Genomic DNA, 20,992 nt, shown 5'->3' with positions numbered 1-20,992 from the left:
ATGACTCCACTCCAGTCTCTACTGTGTATATTAAAGCTGCTAGTGCAGAAGTGAACTGTATGGATTTTGTTTATGTACATAAAAAGGGTGGAGTAGGGGCATAAAATGTTTTTTTTTTTTTTATCTGCTAGCATTTGAGTGCAGGTGTGTGCTTCAATTCCATCGTGAACATCATCTTTTGTGTGACCATCAAAGACTTGTGTTTCCCTCTCCCCAACTTACCCATTCCAGTGTCATACTGGTTCTATAGCTTAGTTAGCAGCAATGCCGTTTCCACTGCTGCCAACAAATTGCAGCAACGGATCCCAACTCTGCTGCAACTTTTCGCTGGACCAAAAAAAGAGATTCATGAGGACAACATACTGGCCCCAAAACAGCATGAGCTCAATGCTTTGAATAGTTTTCAGCCGTTTATTTCGATATTGCCTGTCACAAATCTCTATGTAAATCCCTGCAGTGCAAAGAGCTGAGACCGACAACCACTGTAAACAGCTGGAAATATTTCCAAATCCTAAAAAAAAAAAAATCACCAATGGAGGTACAAACGGAGGAGGAGGGCTGAGGGAGGCTCTGTTTGTAGATGCTAACCCACATGTAGAGCTATGCTACAAAGAGCTCTGGTTTCTAGCTGAAACTGGTTAGTATTGCGTGAAAACATTTTCTCAGATCTGTTAATGATGGGGTATAACAGCTTAAAGGGGATTCACTGTCACTTTAGACAAGTTTTCTTTATCTTCCGATTTGATTTTGATTTTAAGAAAGCCTCTGCTAACGGTGCTAGCTCTATCTAACAGTAAAATGAAGATCACAAGCCGACCTCATTTGTTTTAAACGATATCTGTGGCATTGTTTAAATTTACACCAGTCAAACACAACTGGATTAAAACCAACCCTGGTAGTGTTAGACTTCCAGTGTTTACTCTGAAGGTTCCCATCCAGTAAGACCTAACTACATCATCAACCCAGCATGCTTTGCACAGCTGAAAAATGGCGACCGCTGAAATATCACCATGGATGTCTATTTTAAGTAATAATACGTTTTTACAACAAACTGCAATAGAATAGGAAAATTAAAATATATTTAGGCCAACTTGTTCAACTAGTAATTGATCTCTTTAAGATACCACTACTAGCTGTAGCAGAAGTTGGTTTATCAAAGCAGCAATTTTGTTTATAAACCATAAATGTATTAAAAAGGGAGGGATCCATGTCTTAATATCCACTTAAATGATTGCAATGGAACCAGTTATATCACAGTGATCAAAATAATCCTAACCTTTTTTCCTAACTCAAACTATAAAACACTTAAAGGAAGCCCAATAACATTGAGGGTAGTGGATCACTGAATAAATTTGAATGTAAAGTTTTTTTAGTGATTTATAGAAAAAAAAAAACTTTAATATAAAATAAATAGAAAAACAAGAAGTGGGACATTCAAGCAGTTTATGACCAAAAGACCGATACAAGGGATGATGTTAGCAACCACCGTAATAGACAGAATTAAATGTTCTTCAGAACCTTAGAATTTCTTTCCTTACAGGTTTGATGACAACTTGACATATTAAATAGTTCAAAGAGATGGTTTAATATATGCAACAATGCCAAGCAAGGCTTAGGTGAAGAAAAATGGTCTGCTTTATATCTTGTTCTATTGTATTCAATTTTCTGCCTGAATGGTCTGAGTGAAGGTTGTATACAGCGGGGAGGAGTATTCGAGTCTATAAGGCTACGTTCACACTGCAGCCTGAAGTGACCCAATTCCGATTTTTTTGCCCATATGTGACCTGTATCTGATCTTTTTATGACAGTCTGAACGACACAGATCGGATTTTTTCAAATGCGACCCAGGCCACTTGGATATGTGGTCCTGAATCCGATACGTATCTGATCTTTTCAAATGCGACCTGTGTCTGTACGGCCAGGTCGCATTCATCCGACCTACACGTCATTGATACTTGACAAATGTTACTAAATGTTACTAATCTGCGTCCTACTAAGCGGAGGCGGGAAAAACTAACAACCATGGCGGAAGATAACACAGAGAGCAGTCAATAGAGAGCTCAGTGAGAGCTCTGTACGGACGTTGCTATTACTGCCCCACAAAACGCCATTGCAAGAAATCTGGCTCTCTTTCTTTTTGATCTTCTTAAAAAGATTTCGTTCGTAATGTGCCTGCTCCTGTTGGAGAAGAACTTAAAGAACGCAATATACGCTGCGGTATTACGAGTCATGTTTACTTCCGCAAACACTGAGGACGCTTGCTACATGTGACGTCATCGCGTCCTCGAGTGCGCATGCGGGACACTTCGGTTGAACGCTTTCAGTTCACACAGTAGATCACATACAAGTCGCATATACTTGGAAGTGTGAACGGACATGCAAAAAAAATCCGATTTCACAAAAAAATCGGAATTGAGCATTAAGGCCTGCAGTGTGAACGTAGCCTAAGACTAAGATTAAGGATTTAGAGAACTACTGAAAAGTGAAAATGTAATTCTGGCCTTTAAATTCGACCATTTCACCTTTTCCAAATTACACAGGGGGATTAAAGCTTTTTAAAAGTCTAAACTGCTGATTTAAATTGGAGAGATAGTTTGGCTTTCATAAAAGAAGAGGACACATCAAGGATAGGAAGATGCTACCGTAATTTTCGGACTATTAGCCGCACCTGAATATAAGCCGCAGAAGCTAAATTTCATGATTTGTACATAAACAAGCCGCACCGGACTATAAGTCGCAGGTTTTTTATGTCTAACACAAACTGTCTTGCACTTGCAATGTCTGTCTTTCTCGCAGTGGTTCTGTCTCGTACCACTCGCGGTAGAAGTCTGCTTCCGGAGGACCTCCGCATTCCCGCGTGCGCGGCTACCATACTTATGTGTTGAAGCAAATTTGACGTCAACATGGTGGATGGTAAAATCCATAGATTTAGGTATTACCCTAGTGGCCGTTAGCTGTAAAAGTCCATAGATAAGCCCCATTGTTATATACGCCGCAAGGTCGAAAAATCGTGGCTTATAGTCCGAAAATTACGGTATTTAGATTGTCCTCCTCACACCATGACCTCTGCAGCTATTTGAGGAGGGAGGGATTGGTGATCCAACTAAAGTGGTATAATATTTAATAAAACATATTCATTTTATATGAAACTGTTTCAGCAGGTAGAGCTGAAGGGTTCACCTTTAATCAGAGATTTCAAGGATTCATCATCTAAAGGTCAATACGAAACCTTTAATTTTTATCTGTCCTACCTACGCTCTATAAGCTTTACCAATCTTTAATTCTTATTAAAATATCTAAAATCATAACTTATTAAAAAAAACGACTATTCAAAACAGTTTGTGATGATTCGGGTTTTATCCTGTTTGAAAACATAAACATTGCGGACATGGCAGGATCACTGAATCTATTTACAGCTCAGCTTTGATTAGCTTTATAATAGAAAAGATAATAACTTTAAAAAATCAAACTAGACTTTTAAGGTATTGCTAATAAGTCAAGAATAAGAACCCAATAACCCAATAATAAGTGTATAAATCTGTAAAAGCAGGGTGAAAATTTCACTAAGGGGTAAATCAAGTGTGGTAAAACCGCCACTATCATCAGCTGTAGCCCTAATATTAGCTGACCTAGACACGGTTTCCTCAATGTTTTTCTATGTCGAAGGACCAGATTCTCCCAGATTTATTAATCCTGTCTCGACCAATATGAAATCTAAAAATTCTGAAATGTCACCAGCAGAGAAAAAGAGGGTGGGCAGAGGAAAGAAAGAAATAAATAACAGACGTACAGACCAATGGAGAAACAGATGAATGAACTGACAGACAACCCTGTGGTCAGACAGAAGGATGACTGTGTGGAGGGACAGACTGATAAATGGACGGATAGATGAGTGAGTGATTCAAATATGGATGACGACTGATGAAAAGACAACGGATGAAAAACAGACAGTAGTGGAAGGACAGAGCAAATTTGGATATATTTTTTATAATAACTTTAAAAAAAAGAAAAGAGAAATTTAGTTTGGGGGATGAATGAAAGAAAATGGAGAATTCTTCAAATATATTGGTAAAATATGTTTAATATTACTCCATTCAATTCCAGGACAGCCTACGAACCCAAACATAAAAGGATGCTGTCTCACCTGTGAAGGCCATGTTCTTGGGGTTTCCATAAGGAGTTCCAGGCTGAACGGGACTGTAGACGGGATTCATGGCTGAAGATAACCTGCTTTTACTGGGAACAAACAAAGGGAGAGGAGACAGAGGGATAAGGGTTGACCAAAAAAAAAAAAAAAAAAAGTAGAAATACCTTGTAATCAATGTCAATTAGGAAAAAAAACAACAACAACATACAGTTAAAATTAAATTCATCCAAGGAATTTAGAAAACATTTAAAAGCCATCAAACCCTGAGAATCATCACCCTTAGGAAGGCTTAACGCAAGTATATACTCCAACTATTATAAAGACATGGAGCACAAGTACTGGCTGGAAAGCACAAGAAGGTGTGGATTCATTAGGAGATGGGATCTTCTTAAATGCAACCCGCTGAGTTTAGGCAGGAAAAAAAATCCTAACAGCCCCAACAACGCATGTCCGGACAGACAACCAGACTTCACAAGCAGAATACAGAGAGGAGTGACCTAGTGATGTATTCAGTCGCTAGAACGGGGTCAGGGTAAAAGCGTTATTAATGCTGCATTCCCTGCAAAAAAAAAAAAAAAAGGAAAGAGGAAAAGCTCTGCCTCATGCACAGCTACGATGTGCTCAACTTACCTGCTGTTAATGAATACGGGCTTTCTAAAAGTGTAGTGTGTGTGAATGTGTGTGATTGTGTGTGCACGTGTGCCCCGTACCTCTTGTGCGTGTCTGGTTGATACATGAAACTGAATTTGTCTGTGGGATGCCCGCTCGCCATTCTTGCTGTATGCAAATGAGGAAGGAGTGGAAGTGGATATGCAAATCTGAAATTAAAACAGCGAGAGGTCATGATTACAATGAACACAAGAAAATATTGTGAAATAAATAATAAAATAGCAAAGGAAAACAAAAAAAAGGAGAGAAAAGCAAGCACCGGTGCAACGGTAAATGGTTAGTGAAAGCAGCGGCGAGGCTGAGTGCATCTTTGAGTGAGAGTTTAAAGCAACTGAGTCTTTTTCCAACGATAATTGATTTAAAAACCACTTTGCTGCAGTGTTCCTCTTCTGATGGTGGCTGGAAAACCTTCAGGATGTGTATCAAGAGTGATAGCGACCCATGGGTATGTATGAGTGCACACACATAAAAAAGTGCTGCGTTTAACAATAATCACATAAGCGGCAAAACAAACACTGATTCAGCCTATGAGGAAAACAACAAACCGGGAGAACAGGCAGGTGACGGCAAGCAACAACACAAAGTACAGAACACCAAAGGCCGAGAGCGGAACTGGGCGTGAGGCAGAACCATGAGTGCAGAGGGAAACACAGAGCGAGGGGACAGCAAAGGTGATGTGTGTGTGTTAGATTTGAGCTGATGTGGACATTTTAACTCAAGTATGCTTGTAAATGTGGTTGTCATATGCTATGTACGGGGGGGAGGGGCTGAATATTCTGTGGTTAACACCACTAACCTCATGCATTTGACGTTTAACAAGACAAAATCTACTCTGTTAATGTGGAGTCAATGAAAAAAAGAATAAAATACAAATTTAATCTGAACTGATCCACCTTCTGCTTGTGCTTCACAGTCAGTTAATATCAACAAATCTATTGAATTACAAAAACTATAACATATGAAAGCTCTGGTCAAGACTCTTTCCAACACAATGAATGTTACTCTAAGTACTAATGCATAGAAACAACAGAAAAGAAAAGAAATCTCTAATCTAACGCCCCAAACAACCCAACGCTAATGTGCTGGTAAAACAAGTGTGAAAACAGCAGCTTGATTTCGCCTCTAAAACTCACGTCTTAGTGAAACAGCATCTCAGGGGAGATGATTAACCTGCTGCAACACATCTCAAAGAACAATCCTCATTAATCTACCGCATCATTTGTGATTTAATTCCTTCTTCTAGCTCAGCCTCCACCTTTCAATGCCCCCTGAGCAGCTCTTAAACTCATCATTTACTCCCCCTCACACATTAATCTAAGTTTCTACATGCAAAGTCTTCTGAAGTTGACTTTAAAGCTTTACCCCAGGACAGCTCAGCTTTGGCCTCAACGTAAGGATACTAAAATGTTCATAACAACAACAAAAAGATATTAAGCACAATGCTCAATTTTATTCACTTTTAAAAGTTTTGGTCCATCAATAAAGGCAGACCGATTTCGTTTCAATGATCACTATCATTTGCAAATCAAGGCTGTGTTTAACAAAAAATAAATAAAATATTCCTATTCAGAATCGATCTTTATATTACTTCCTAACGATTGATTCATATAACCAAAGATGGATTCTTTGAAAGAATATTTTTCCACTATGAGCTTTAATGTGTGAGCCGGCACTTGTGGCTCAACTCTCGCAGGCTGCACCTACTAGCTGTTTACCAACAAACAAGGAGAATAACATGAACACCTTACAAGCCCTGGCCCTAAAAACGCCTTGCACATCCAAAACCCTTATCTGGCAGTAACTTGGAACTAATGAGGATGTGGATAAAGATAAGCTCTACTCGGCATACAAGACATGCCAATACAGCGGGTTCCCAAAGACGAAGAGAAGCAGTTGGGTCTTTATCAAATAATGAAAGTAGCCTAACTGCATCATGCTGTCTCGCAAACGTCTCTCTCTGAAGTCATACCAAACGTGTACAACTCTGTAAAAGTAGTAAGATAGTTTAATCCTTAAAGTTGTAGGGAAACTGCTGTTCAAACCGTTGCAGTTCCGAATTCTCCCAAGTGGTGCATGACTTTACACGAGTGAAATAAAGTGAATGTGATTGGTCGATTATTAAGGGGGTGGGATTGTTGGGGTGGAAAATTCGCAAGCAAGTTTGGCTGTGGCTGGTTTGTCGGAAGCCTCTTGCTAACAGGTTAGCAAGTTATTACAATGGGAAATTAAATTGGCACCAAGTAAAACTAAATTGGTGACTTAGCAATGACACTGTCAAGGAACGGTATGGACAGCGGAACCATACTAGAGGAGAGTTTTGTGTCGGAGGTCGTGGATGAGTCTCCTCCGCCATACATTTTTTATTTAGAGGAAGAAAGCGGGGACAAAGTTGTTGTGGAAGAGGATACCAGGGCAGCAGAAGCTTGGTTTGGTGCAGAAGGCTTACAGCCGTACATGTTTGAGCCCTTGCATCGCAATGCTGCCCGTTCTGTTAGCTCTACACCTGCCGAAGACACAGACGTCCATCCCCGTGAACACTGGGACGGAACTCAATGGTAAAGTAAATGATTCTTATTTCAACTGTTGCGTATATTAGCTGTGACATATAAATCAAAATGCTATGATCGTGAACATTTAGGTATACAAGCTGATGTATAACTAACTGGCCTGCATAAGATAACGAAAAAAAAAAAAAAAAGATTTTAAGACAGGATTTTTTTTTTTATAGAAATTTTCTAAATTTTAGGGGAATATCGTCTGATGAAGAGTAGATTTATATACATGTTTAAGCCAGAATGATTTGAAATTTAAATATTGTTTTCCTACAACTTTATGGCCACTATTAACAATTTAATTTAATGACTTTTTTTTTCCTAAAAATTTTATTAATCTAAATAAACTCTTGGATTCTTTATCGATACCCATCCCTAGAGCACATCATGTCATACAAGTCCAACCGGCTGTTAGAGGGGCAGGAAGGTAAAGCATGTATATTTTAACGGCCGCGGGTCACCAGGTGTTCACACAGTTCTGCTTCGGTCTATTCCAGTGCAGCGTTTTAAGTTGTTTCGTTCCACCGATGGACAAAAAAACCAGTGGAAAACCAAGGATTCCGGTCATAAGTAACAACTCAGGATGGTTTGGCTTTTTAGGATGTCATTATGTTCTACTTACCTGTTTTCCCAGTTTCTTAGATTTATTTATCTTTTATGGGGTTCTTTCTGGCAGAGCATGCAAAACAATGACAAAGTACTTATTACTTGTTCTCTGGCATTTGAGGAGAAATCCCTCCAAACTTCCAGTCTTTTCTCTGAATCTACTTACAATTGTGCAAACTGATTTAAAATCTAGAAATGGCTGTTCCATGTAGAGGAATTGTGATAAAAATAAATAATAACTGGGCCTCAATTGGTATATGGTATATCTTCTTGACATACACTAGACTGAGATTAGAAAATCGCCTGCAAAGAAATAGTCTGATTCCAACATTAAGCCAATAAACAACTATAATACTTGATTATTACAATCTAATTAATTTATTTTAAATAAAAACAATATTTCCACCTCACTAGAGGCACTCATGACAATAGAGCGCCAACTACAGAGGAGGGTCAATAATCATGAACTTGCAGATAAAATTCTACCCCCATCCCCCTCACTTACATTTAGTCTTTACCTAAAAAAAAAAAAACACTTAAAACCGCCCTGTTTTATAGACATTGATTTGACAAATCAATGCCAAAATAAGCAACAAAACTGATCTGATAACAGCTTTCCATTAATACGGTACTCCTAAAAAAAGAGGCATAAAGGTGATTGATTGCATCAACAAAGCCAATTAACAGATGGATAGGTGGCCTCAGAGACCCGAGGTCTTCTCCTCCTATGTACCCAATTACAGCTGCGTGTGAATAGAACGGTGAGACGCGGGCTTGTTAATCTGTTTCAGTGAGTTGGACAAAAGAAAAAAAAAAAGGTGATGAGAAAAGAGAAAGGGTAGAAACAAGAGGGCTTTTAATGATGGTGTATGAGCGGAACAGAGGACGACAAGAACGCAGGGGTAGGGTGATGAACAGGTCTCTATAGCCATAAAAAGCTCTTTTTTTTTAAACAACTAAACCATCTGTGCAACAAACCAAACCATTCTATAAAATTCATTCAGTGTGGAGAGGAAGGAGAGATTGTTGGTCTATTTGTAGAAGCGAGTGTGATGGAGGACAAACGGATGTGTTTCTTTTCTATTTAAGTGGATTTTCTGTTGATTAAAGGAAAACTAAACAATAAACAGTTTTTATTTCTGACAAATAGACAAAGTATAATACAAAAATTATATCACATAATAGTAAAAACTATAAGACCCCAAATGAAGAGTTTGCTTTAAAAGTAATGAAGAGTAGGACCAACTATGATGGATCAGTTTGTGGCCCAATCAGTGACCAGATGGTCAGTAAATAAAGAATTAGGACTTTACCCCCAAACAGCGGGTTACCTATTCCTAACCATTACAGGGTGAAGAGGAGATTAACAACATTCAGTGAGAAAGTTTGCTATTGTCTCCATCAGGTAGGGACTTTATAATGGCATCAGTAGAAGCAAAAGGATGTAAGAAGCTACTGTTCAGTAGCAATTAAGACATTGGCTGCTACATTTTATCAGGACTGAGGCTGCAGGTCTCATTTATTTTTTACCATTCTATTGAAAAATAACTACTTTTAGTTGATTAACATACATCAATGGAAGTGTTAAGATTTCATAAAACAGCAAGATTTGTTTGAGATGTTTTGGATTTTTAAAATCCAGTTACAATTAAACTAGCCAAAATTAGTTGGTTATTTCAAAAATTGATTAATCAAGAATTATGTAATTAATTGTTTTGGCTCTAATTAGAACACCTAAATACAAAACCCTGAATACAAAATCCCTTTTAGCAGCAGTGTGCTACAGAAGAACTCTTCTTAAAGGGCCCGATTAATAGAGACGGATCTATTCAGTCTATTTCTACAATAAATTCAAGTTAGATTAAAAATCTGGTGAACTGCAGTAAAGTTCATCCCTTTAGGGGAATCTGTCTTATATTTATTAGGTACCATCACTTTTAATCTTTAATGCTACGTACAGTATTTGGTCCAGGATGGCATTAGTTCAGTTATCTTGACTTAATGTTTTGATGACCTTCTACAAATCCCAAGTTGCCTTTTGGGTTGTACATGTGCACATTCCTACATATATTTGCTTGCATAGATGAGTTTGACACTTTTTTACACAGCCACCAGTAATAATGATTACACCGAAATCAACAGAGCTCTGGTATCAGAAAAGTATCAGAACCTAAAAATATTACATTCAGTTCAGACCAGGACACATGTGGATCTGTGCATCCCTTAAAATACTTTTTCCTAATCAAATTAAATTATTGTTTTTGTATAATATGTAAATGGAATTTTATTTCTGCTCATCAGCTGAAAAACAGCAAAAAATATTTTTTTCCCCCTAGACAAAACCTCTCATTTCTAGTTGTAGAATTGTAAAGGTTAGATGCAAACTGGTGGGTTAAAACTATAAATTTGAGCATTTATATTTTCACATTTCTAACACCTTTAGAAAAAGACCTGAGTGGGGAAGAAAAACTCTAATCTGCTCAGTAAAAACACACTAAACATAAGGAGAGAAGCTGACATTTTACCAGCAAAACTATTGTATCTGGCCTGAACGATAATCAAATTAATATTGTGCTGATGACCCAGTTGTAGGTTATGTGGAGCTCAAAGTAATCACACCATATATTATGTGCTGCATTGCTAGAACTACCGTATTTTCACGACTATAAGGCGCACTTAAACGTCTTTTTTTTCCCTCAAAATGTGCGGTGCGCCCTATGGTGCGGTGCGCCCTATGTGTGTTGTAACTGCGACTTTTGAGACCACCTCATTGAGGAGATGATGAAAGAGTGGCTGAATGTAAGGAGACCAGGTGTTTTTTTTTCCACTCATCACCATCGCTGTTAATATGTAACTCCATGCGTGCCCATCTCACAGCCGATGTGAAAAACATGGGGAAACAAATTAAGGCTGTGCTCGGTGTTCAACCGCTCGACATCGGTGTGAACAGGACCCAGCAGGTGCAGCAGAAGCAGCGAGTTTACATGCAAAGTCAATGGTTGACGCGAGTATAGGCGCAGCAAAAGGTCCCGCAGCGCGTTTTGAGCTGCAGGTGCAGCACGTCGGGAGCATTTACGCATCTGACGCACCGCCAACGCGCTGCTGCTGCTCGAGATGGAAAAATTGAAGTTTTGTTGCTGGACGAGCCGCATCAACCAATCAGAGAAGCTGATCTGGGAGCTGACAGCGAGACAGACACAGCGCTCTGATGACATATGATATTAACGCAAATGAAAAAGGCTGGATGGATGAGAAGATGATGAAAGGCAGGTGTATGTGAGGAGACCAGGTGCTTTTTTCCACGCATCACCATCGCTGCGTGCCCATCTCACAGCCGATGTGAAAAAAAGGTGAATCAAATGAACGCTGTGCTCGCCGTTATCCCGGGGGGTCTGACAAAGGAACTTAAACCGCTCGACATCGGTGTGAAGCTGCCGTTCAAAGTAAGGCTGCGAGCGGCGTGGGAGCGGTGGATGACAGACGGAGACCACAGTTTCAGGATAAGTTGAAGGCAGCGCCGGGTAAGTTACGCCACCGTTTGCGTATGGATTGTTGATGCTTGGACTAATGTGTCTGCTGGCTCTATTGTTCAAGCTTTCGCAAAAGCCAGCATTATTTCTGAGGAGCCGCGCTGCACGGAAAGTGACTGACAGCGAAGAATGGGATACTGGCATGTCTGATTTAGCGCAGCTGTTTAATTCAGAAACAGAGGATGATGACTTTGATGGGTTTGATTAATACTTTGTAATAAATCCATGAATAAAGCACAAACATACTCAGTTTTGCTCCTGCTCTATTTTTCTACCTGAAAACTTAATTCAACAGCAGCCTCTGGGCGGGTCTCCTCCTCTTCAGCGCGGTGGCCAGCAGGTGTTTTTTCATCTAAATAATCTAAATCTTGCAGCTATATTTGCTGTGATCAGGGGGAATAAAGTAGTTTTAATATGTTTTTAAGTGAGAAAGGCCACCTGAAAACTTAATTGCAGTCAGTTCATCCAGATTATCTATTTCTGTCGGAGGCGCTCAGACCCCCACATACCAGCGGTACACCGACAGCAGAAATCCCTTCAACAGCAGCCTCACCGCGGCGGCTGGCAGGTTTTTTTCATCTAAATAATTTACAGTGCAGGCACCAGGATACCGGCAATAAAAGCGAACATATTCCGTCGGCAGGTTTCAGGATTTTAAGTTAATTTAGGAGTAATCACAGCGCTGTGTCATCTGCCATGTGTCTGTCTCATGGCCAGCTCGCAGGTTTGATTAATACTTTGTAATAAATACATGAATAAAGCAGTCATACTCAGTTTTGGGCCCGCTGTATTTTTAAATACGCAGTAGAGGTATTTAAAGGTAGTAGAGGACATGTACCTGTATATAAAAAATGTGCCCTATAGTCCGGTGCGCCTTATGTGTGTGTTAAATACAGAAATGGGACACATAACTGAGACTGCGCCTTTTAGTACGGTGCGCCTTATGGTCGTGAAAATACGGTACTTAAGCTACAGAGGTGGACGCTTAAGTTGCTCTTAGAAGCCTGCTCCGATGTGGTCTCGCTTGTTCGCAAACAAAGGACATAAACAAAAAGCAACAACAAACAAAATAACACGTGGATGTATCATTGGTTTCATTTCACGAAAATTGCATTAATTGCATGAAGGTAAGTGCTAAAAAGGGATTTTTATTACTTTCCTTTAAAAATAACCCACACACGATAATGTAACTTTTGGTCAAAAACATTAAAGAACATACACAATGATTCTGAAAAAAAAAAAAAATGCCAGCTCCAGTTAGCTTGTTGGTTCGCAGAAGTGAGAGCTCCTAATAAAAGATGAGGCTTAGCTCTTTATTTCAGGAGGAGTGGAGCCCATTCTCTTTCTTCAGTGGTTCGGCAGCTTTTATACAGCAAATAAGTGTAAAAATGTGTGAACGTGGGACATTTATTCTCTATTCTGGCAGCTGCTAGCATGCACTTGTGCTAAATGAAAGTCTGCCTCTTCTCCGATATTTCAACTTCCTAGTTTCCTAATCTGTCTGACCATAAAAAACAACTTAATACTATAGCTTAATTTACACAATTATTTTCAAATATTCATACATCAAACCTACAGAATCAAACCTACAACTCAGCGCTCCTTGTGAGCCATAGTCTTTTATTTTTAATCAAATAAAAAAAACACCCAAATACTTTGAAATCTGGGGAAACCAATATTTATTGATGCATCCACATGAAGTAACTGACTTAAGGGATAAGGATTATTCTCTGAAGGATGTGAGGAGGGTCTGAGAATACTTTTTTCTTCAGCTTTATTAAGTGTAAACAAAAAAATGGTTTAACCTCAATAAGCAGCAACCTACAGAAACATCTGCATGACTAACAACCTGAAAATGACTTTTTTCTTTTAAATTAAGAAATTGTTTCTAGTTCAGGTTGGTATAGTAATGACATTTAGGTAGTAGGAATGCTTCAACATGCAACAGCTTACAGGAAACACAAACTCACACAGCGAGGATTCAACTGCAGGCATGCTGGCTTTATTAAAGAAACCTCCCCGACTTAACCAGAGTATTTTCCAGGACTTTATGAAGCTTAAACTGCATTAGTGAGACTTCATTTGGGCTCAACTCACAGCCCCTGGCACAAAAGCATAAGAAAACGTATATCTAACTAAATACTTTGCTTTATGTTTAAAGCTGATGCCTCCATAATCAATATGCGCACATTAAACAAAGACCTCACCAATCCTAATATTAATGATCGTTTCCATACGCATAAAAAGGGACCCTCTCAAGGGGACCCGTGAAGGTAGAAATTATAAGAAGGGGGAGGAGGGAGAGATTGCAAAAGAACACAACACAGACATGCACAAAGAAAGCTACCGTTCCTGAAGAACACAACCCCCACATCGACTCCATCCACCCACATAATACCTCACCAGGCATCTACTCTTTCAGCAACAAATCAAAACCGGTGGGTGTTATCGCACTCCCACATGGAGAGAGAATAGAACTGAACGCCTTTTTTATATATTAAATCCTCCAGAAGAACCACATTTTACTGTGATCACATGGAGAGAAGATAAAAAATAAGGAGCTTTGGAAAGAATAATCTGGTGCGTCAACAAAATTTCCTTTGTACTACCTTTCTTTATTTAATACACTTTTATTTTATATAGATCTCCTTTTCATCAACCTGATGTGAAGATATTGTGCATAAATCTTCTTTTGGTCAATGATGAAGCAAATAATTCATTAGTTTTTTGGGGGGAAATTATTTTTTGAGCTTTTTGCCCTTAGATGAAATTAGCTGGTATCTATTAGTCTCGGTCAGAAAACAAGGTGTCACAAAGAAAGCTTGTAGGAATGCATCAATTAGGATTTTCCTGCACAATATATAATGTTTTCCCTATTATTTGAACATATTAGAATATATGGTCTAAGTTTTAAATCCAATAGAAAATAAAGGATTAATGAAACAAAACATACTTCTTTAGAACTGATCTGAATCTTAGTTAAACAAAAAGCACATTAATTTGCTTTACTAGAAATTAGGTCTGAACCAATGAAGGAAAAATGAGCTGAGAGTGTCATTGGTGCATCTAAGATTCAGGGACATTCTGGCTGAATTGACACCACCATGTAGAAAGCTATATATTTGATGATTAAAACCTTATATTTACATTCTCCCACTAACATGCCTTGATTTGATCTGGTCAGAAATAAACGTATTTTTCCCAAGTAAAGTTATTTAACAGATAATATCTTCCATCTGCGGTAGAGTCCAAAAAATAAAAGTCTGACCCCTACAACTTCATTCCAAATGTAAAAACACAGATTTGCCGTTAGACTGCCGATTACCAAAACTATGTCTTTTAACAGAAAGACCAAAGCCATCGCTTCACATCCCTGTGTGATAAACTCTCAGATAAATCTCTTCTCACACAGTCGGGCCTGCCCTCTAGCAAGCACGGACCTCTGAACAGTTCTGGGCTATTTTCAATCTAGGACACCGCCTCCCACTTTTCTACAAGTCGGTTTCCTCTTCTTTTTTTTTTCTTTTCTTCTCTATAAAATCATCTCATCCCTCACACACCTCATGGGGTCTGCATTCCTGGATTAAACTGACATCTCTGTGCCGTTTCACAGAGGATAGGAATAATGCACACACAAAAGCTCATGCACTATCAAGTATGATGCACAATCTATTTATTCTGCTTGCCTTCCCTGCTGCGGCCCTTGACTGCTTCTCTACCGATTCGGCCTGCGTTACTGTAAAGAAATCTCTTTCCACCTAGCTGTGATATTAAGAGATACCGCAACAGAAACAAAGCAGTTGTTTAAGCACAATGTGCTGCAACATCTGCTGTAGAGTTAAATGTTTACTCTCATCCAGCTTTGGATTAAGATATGATTAGATTATTAAAACTAATCAAACTGGCAACAAAAGCCTAAACATGTAGAACAAAGCTATCCTAGCAGACATGAAACAGCAGACAACAAAGAAAGCTGGGCGGATCGCTAACAGCTATGAGACTTTAAAGATATTAGTATCATTTACTGACAGCCATTTGTTTTTGCTGACCTTTAGGATGAAATAAAGATCAATATAAAAAGATGCAGTCCTTATTTATAATCATCAATGCTAAAAAAAACAACAACACACCCTTATGTCCCATAGCTTCATCATTTAAAAGCAAAGGAGTTACTTCCTCTCTCACCTCTTTATGTACATGAAATATTTAGAGTTCATAGCTCTCTGAAGTAAATACACTTTGAAGAGTTGCAAAAGTTAACCGAAGCAGGTAATATCCTTAGAGCAACTGAATCAGATTTCATCACAAGATAACCCAAGCCAAAGTTTCATGAGAATTTTTACACATCTTTCTAAAGATCAATAGCATCAAAACCCAAGCCCAAATTCAGTCTGGCTTAAAGTGTTTCTAGGCAGAAATGGGAAAACTACAACTGATTACTACAAAACAGGAAGGCAGTGGAAAAAAATAAATAAATATGACAAATACATAATTTAATGCCTCAAATTGCTAATGGATAATATAACGGATTAGGAAATATTAGAGTGTGATGACTGTAAGGCTACATTCACACTGCAGCCTGAAGTGACCCAAATCCGATTTTTTTGGCCCTTATGCGACCTGTATCTGATCTTTTCATGTCAGTCTGAACAACACAGATCCATTTTTTCCAATGTGAACCAGGCCACTTGGCTATGTGGTCCTGAATCCGATACGAATCTGATCTTTTCAAATGCGACCTGTGTCTGAATGGCCAGGCCGCATTCCTCCGACCTGACACCATTAATACCTGACAAAGGTCACTATTCTCGGTCTTACTGTGAAGAAGCAGCAAGAAAAACAACCATGGGGGACGATGATGCAGAGTAGTATTTATGTTTAAGCATCTTGAAAAGATTTTGTTTTTATGTATTGAAAAATCTCTAGATGCGCTTCCGTAAACACGAAGCACGCTGGCCTGTGACATCATTGCGTCCTCTACTGTGTATGCTGGACACTTGCGTTGTATGACTGCAGTTCACACAGGAGATCACATACAAGTCGCATATATTTGGAAATGTGAACGGCAATGCAAAAAAAAAAAAAAACAGATTTCGCAAAAAAAATTGGAATTGAGCATCAAGGCCTGCAGTGTGAATGTAGCCTAAGATTGACACAGGTTTTTGGGCCATTCTATACACTGCTGTTCTATATTCTATGTTAAAAAAAAGTCAGTTGTTTTTCTCCTCTCTCTTTATCATCCAGCTTATCCAGTACTGAATGGAATGATATTTGGTTTTAATAACTCTAACATTTAGTAATCATTACAGTTTTAAAGTCAAGTGCTAAATAAAGCAGTAGGTCTATCTGGCCTTGTGTAACTGTATAAAGGAAGGCTTTTAGAAGATGCTTTTTTCCTAATTTGATGCAGAAAGAAGCAGCATGAGTCAGCTCCCAGCAGCCCAACATCTAAAAGCAAAGTTACTGCACTTTTAGCCAGCCGTGGGCCACCTTCACAATGGTCTGGGTAATAGTTTTCTAGCTTTGACTACCGGAGTCATTTGTGAGGGTCGGCCTCCACTCGGGGGGTCTGCCTATGCTTGGGTCTGAAGCAGTTAGACATTCTGCTTCATGACTGAGACACAGCAAATGCACATTATTTCATCTAAGCCTCACAGCAAAAACCATTAGCATAAATGCTGCACTCTGGACTATTAGGAAATCTTACTATTTGGATCATTTATATTGCAAACAATCATTGCACTCCAAAGAGTACTTGCTATGCAATAGGAATATTGCACACACTGATATTGTGATCATGATTTACATTCGACATATTGATCCGGGGCTAATTTCTAAAAATACAATATCAGCTTTTCAATTTTGAATATATTGACATCTAGATTATAAAGAATGATCAGTTGAACAAAAGATCACAGTTCAGTTATGTGCGTGTTTCCAACACATTTAGTATTTTGCAGTAAAATTAGCACTGGATTATCTTACTATATCATTTGCTCCCTGAAGCTAGAGGGAACACAACGTGTGCACAACCTCATGCACCCCCCCCAAATAACCTAGGTCTTGGAGGATAAATCCAAGGTAAACAATCAATAACTCTAAGCAATATTAGCAGAAGACAAACCTTATTGCCTGGGGTGGAGGAGGAACTAAGTAAACAGAGGCAGATAAAATAATCTTATCGCATAAATAAATGAAATTGTTATATTTAACTCTGCGCAAATAAAACTCTTATTAATGAATCATTTTTTGATCACACTAAACTTTTTTTTCATTTAGTGAACACATATTATACTACTGCTACTGTACCACAGGAATACCTTGGCTGAATTAAAATAAAAAAATAAAAAATAAAAAAGGATGGAAGGTGACCCAAAGATCTCACTAATAACCCACATTCAAAAATTAAAACAAGGAAATGTAAGGATATCTGACTGCTGGTTGTCCCTTCTGTTTATCTATACTAACATTGGAGGGCTTTAGGCGCTTCAGTGTGACAATGATGATCTATGATCAAGAAAGGCGAAAAAAGAAAGGGCAAATTTTATGCCATGCAGTTCTATTCTCTTGCAAAGAACAACGGAAGGGATTTTTCTCATCTTTTTCATTTTTCTTTTTCTTTACAGCAAACTAAATCCCAGAACGCTGGTTTGTCAAGTAGAACTGGCAGACGGTCAGACTAATTTGTTGTAGGGCAACAAAACCAATATAAAATGTACCCAATCAGATATTTTTTTGATTCTCTGATGTAGGATTTAAGTTAAAGGAGTGATCATTGTCTTGCTTTAATACAGTTGTGCTTGAAAGTCTACCTACCCTCCCATTAAAGCAAATGATAAATTCACACAATCCAAATGACAACAACGCCAAGTCAAAATTCCTTGTAAGTGCAAACCTATTGGTGATAGGGCTGGGCGATAATTCAATAACGATATATATCGATCGATAGACGTGTGGCGCAATAGAAAAAAAGAGAGCCGATAAAAGTTCGATAAAAAAAAAACGCAGTTTTCCTTCCTTCTCATTGTAGCCTAGCATGTAGGTTTATGCTAATCACTACTTCCTCCCAACCAATCACAATCGCGGACCCAGGCACGCCGTCACAAAGCGCCGCCCTCTCAAACCACAACACAGAGCACATGAAGATGTCGCAGCAAGGAGAGCCGGAGGAAATTGTTTCAAAGAAGGGTTTTTGTAGTTCGGCAGTTTGGCAGTATTTCGGTCATGGCAAGTCGGACAAAAAAACAAACCACAGTCATCTGTAAAATGTGTCGGGAACCAGTGAAAACAGTCTGATAACACAACCAACTTTTTTTTTTTTATCATCTCAGCCGCTCACTGCCGCAGGAGTACGAGCTGTGTAGGCCCCGAAGCGGCTCTCCTCCGAGGAATCTTCGGGAATTTCGGGGAAAAAAAAAAAAAAAAAAATATATATATATATATATATATACACTATATTGCCAAAAGTATTTGCTCACCCATCCAAATTATTGGAATCAGGTGTTCCAATCACTTCCATGGCCACAGGTGTATAAATTCAAGCACCTAGGCATGCAGACTGTTTTTACAAACATTTGTGAAAGAATGGGTCGCTCTCAGGAGCTCAGTGAATTCCAGCGTGGAACTGTGATAGGATGCCACCTGTGCAACAAATCCAGTCGTGAAATTTCCTCGCTCCTAAATATTCCACAGTCAACTGTCAGCTGTATTATAAGAAAATGGAAGTGTTTGGGAACGACAGCAACTCAGCCACGAAGTGGTAGGCCACGTAAACTGACGGAGCGGGGTCAGCGGATGCTGACGCGCATAGTGCGAAGAGGTCGCCAACTTTCTGCAGAGTCAATCACTACAGACCTCCAAACTTCATGTGGCCTTCAGATTAGCTCAAGAACAGTGCGCAGAGAGCTTCATGGAATGGGTTTCCATGGTCGAGCAGCTGCATCCAAGCCATACATCACCAAGTGCAATGCAAAGCGTCGGATGCGGTGGTGTAAAGCACGCCGCCACTGGACTCTAGAGCAGTGGAGACGCGTTCTCTGGAGTGACGAATCGCGCTTCTCCATCTGGCAATCTGATGGACGGGTCTGGGTTTGGCGGTTGCCAGGAGAACGGTACTTGTCTGACTGCATTGTGCCAAGTGTAAAGTTTGGTGGAGGGGGGATTATGGTGTGGGGTTGTTTTTCAGGAGCTGGGCTTGGCCCCTTAGTTCCAGTGAAAGGAACTCTGAATGCTTCAGCATACCAAGACATTTTGGACAATTCCATGCTCCCAACTTTGTGGGAACAGTTTGGAGCTGGCCCCTTCCTCTTCCAACATGACTGTGCACCAGTGCACAAAGCAAGGTCCATAAAGACATGGATGACAGAGTCTGGTGTGGATGAACTTGACTGGCCTGCACAGAGTCCTGACCTCAACCCGATAGAACACCTTTGGGATGAATTAGAGCGGAGACTGAGAGCCAGGCCTTCTCGTCCAACATCAGTGTGCGACCTCACAAATGCGCTTCTGGAAGAATGGTCAAAAATTCCCATAAACACACTCCTAAACCTTGTGGACAGCCTTCCCAGAAGAGTTGAAGCTGTTCTAGCTGCAAAGGGTGGACCGACGTCATATTGAACCCTATGGATTAGGAACGGGATGTCACTTAAGCTCATATGTGAGTCAAGGCAGGTGAGCAAATACTTTTGGCAATATAGTGTATATATATATATATATATATATATATACACAGGTGCTGGTCATAAAATTAGAATATCATGAAAAAGTAGATTGATTTCAGTAATTCCATTTAAAAAGTGAAACTTGTATATTATATTCATACATTACATACAAACTCATATATTTCAGATGTTTATTTTGTTTAATTTTGATGATTACAAATGACAACAAATGAAAATCTCAAATTCATCATATCAGAAAATTAGAATATTACTGAAGACCAATAAAAACAAAGGATTTATAGAAATGTTGGCCAACTGAAAAGTATGAACATGAAAAGTATGAGCATGTACAGCACTCAGTATTTAGTTGGGCCTCCTTTGGCCTGTATTACTGCAGCAATGCGGCGTGGCATGGAGTCGATCAGTCTGTGGCACTGCTCAGGTGTTATGATAGCCCAGGTTGCTCTAATAGTGGCTTTTAGCTCTTCTGAATTGTTGGGTCTGGTGTATTGCATCTTCTTCTTCACAATACCCCATAGATTTTCTATGGGGTTAAGGTCAGGAGAGTTTGCTGGCCAATTAAGAACAGGGATACCATGGTCCTTCAACCAGGTACTGGTAGCTTTGGCACTGTGTGCAGGTGCCAAGTCCTGTTGGAAAATGAAATCTGCATCTCCAAAAAGTTGGTCAGCTGCAGGAAGCATGAAGTGCTCTAAAACTTCCTGGTATGTGGCTGCGTTGACCCTGGACCTCAGAAAACACAATGGACCAACACCAGCAGATGACATGGCACCCCAAACCATCACTGACTGTGGAAACTTTACACTG

The 20,992-nt window shown here is 39.3% G+C and overlaps 1 protein-coding gene across 2 annotated transcripts in view; it reads right to left on the bottom strand.

Moving 5' to 3' along the window:
• fam168a (family with sequence similarity 168 member A) overlaps positions 1–20,992 on the bottom strand; it is a 44,992-nt gene that overhangs the window by 14,286 nt on the left and 9,714 nt on the right. Inside the window, exons 2-3 of one of the 2 annotated variants that reach the window (XM_038276821.1) lie at positions 4,858–4,965; positions 4,145–4,236 (exon numbers count right to left, since the gene is read on the bottom strand). In XM_038276821.1, the coding sequence (XP_038132749.1) occupies positions 4,145–4,236; positions 4,858–4,919 (154 nt within the window). In that variant the 5' untranslated portion in view covers positions 4,920–4,965. The remainder of the gene's footprint in view (positions 1–4,144; positions 4,237–4,857; positions 4,966–20,992) is intronic. The other variant, XM_038276828.1, reaches the window with a different exon arrangement.

Source organism: Cyprinodon tularosa, unplaced genomic scaffold (assembly GCF_016077235.1).
Source record: "Cyprinodon tularosa strain WSP-4 unplaced genomic scaffold, ASM1607723v1 ctg1008, whole genome shotgun sequence".
NCBI classification, from domain to species: domain Eukaryota; kingdom Metazoa; phylum Chordata; class Actinopteri; order Cyprinodontiformes; family Cyprinodontidae; genus Cyprinodon; species Cyprinodon tularosa.
Note: the sequence above shows the minus strand (reverse complement) of the source record. Positions and strands in the feature narration are given on the sequence as shown.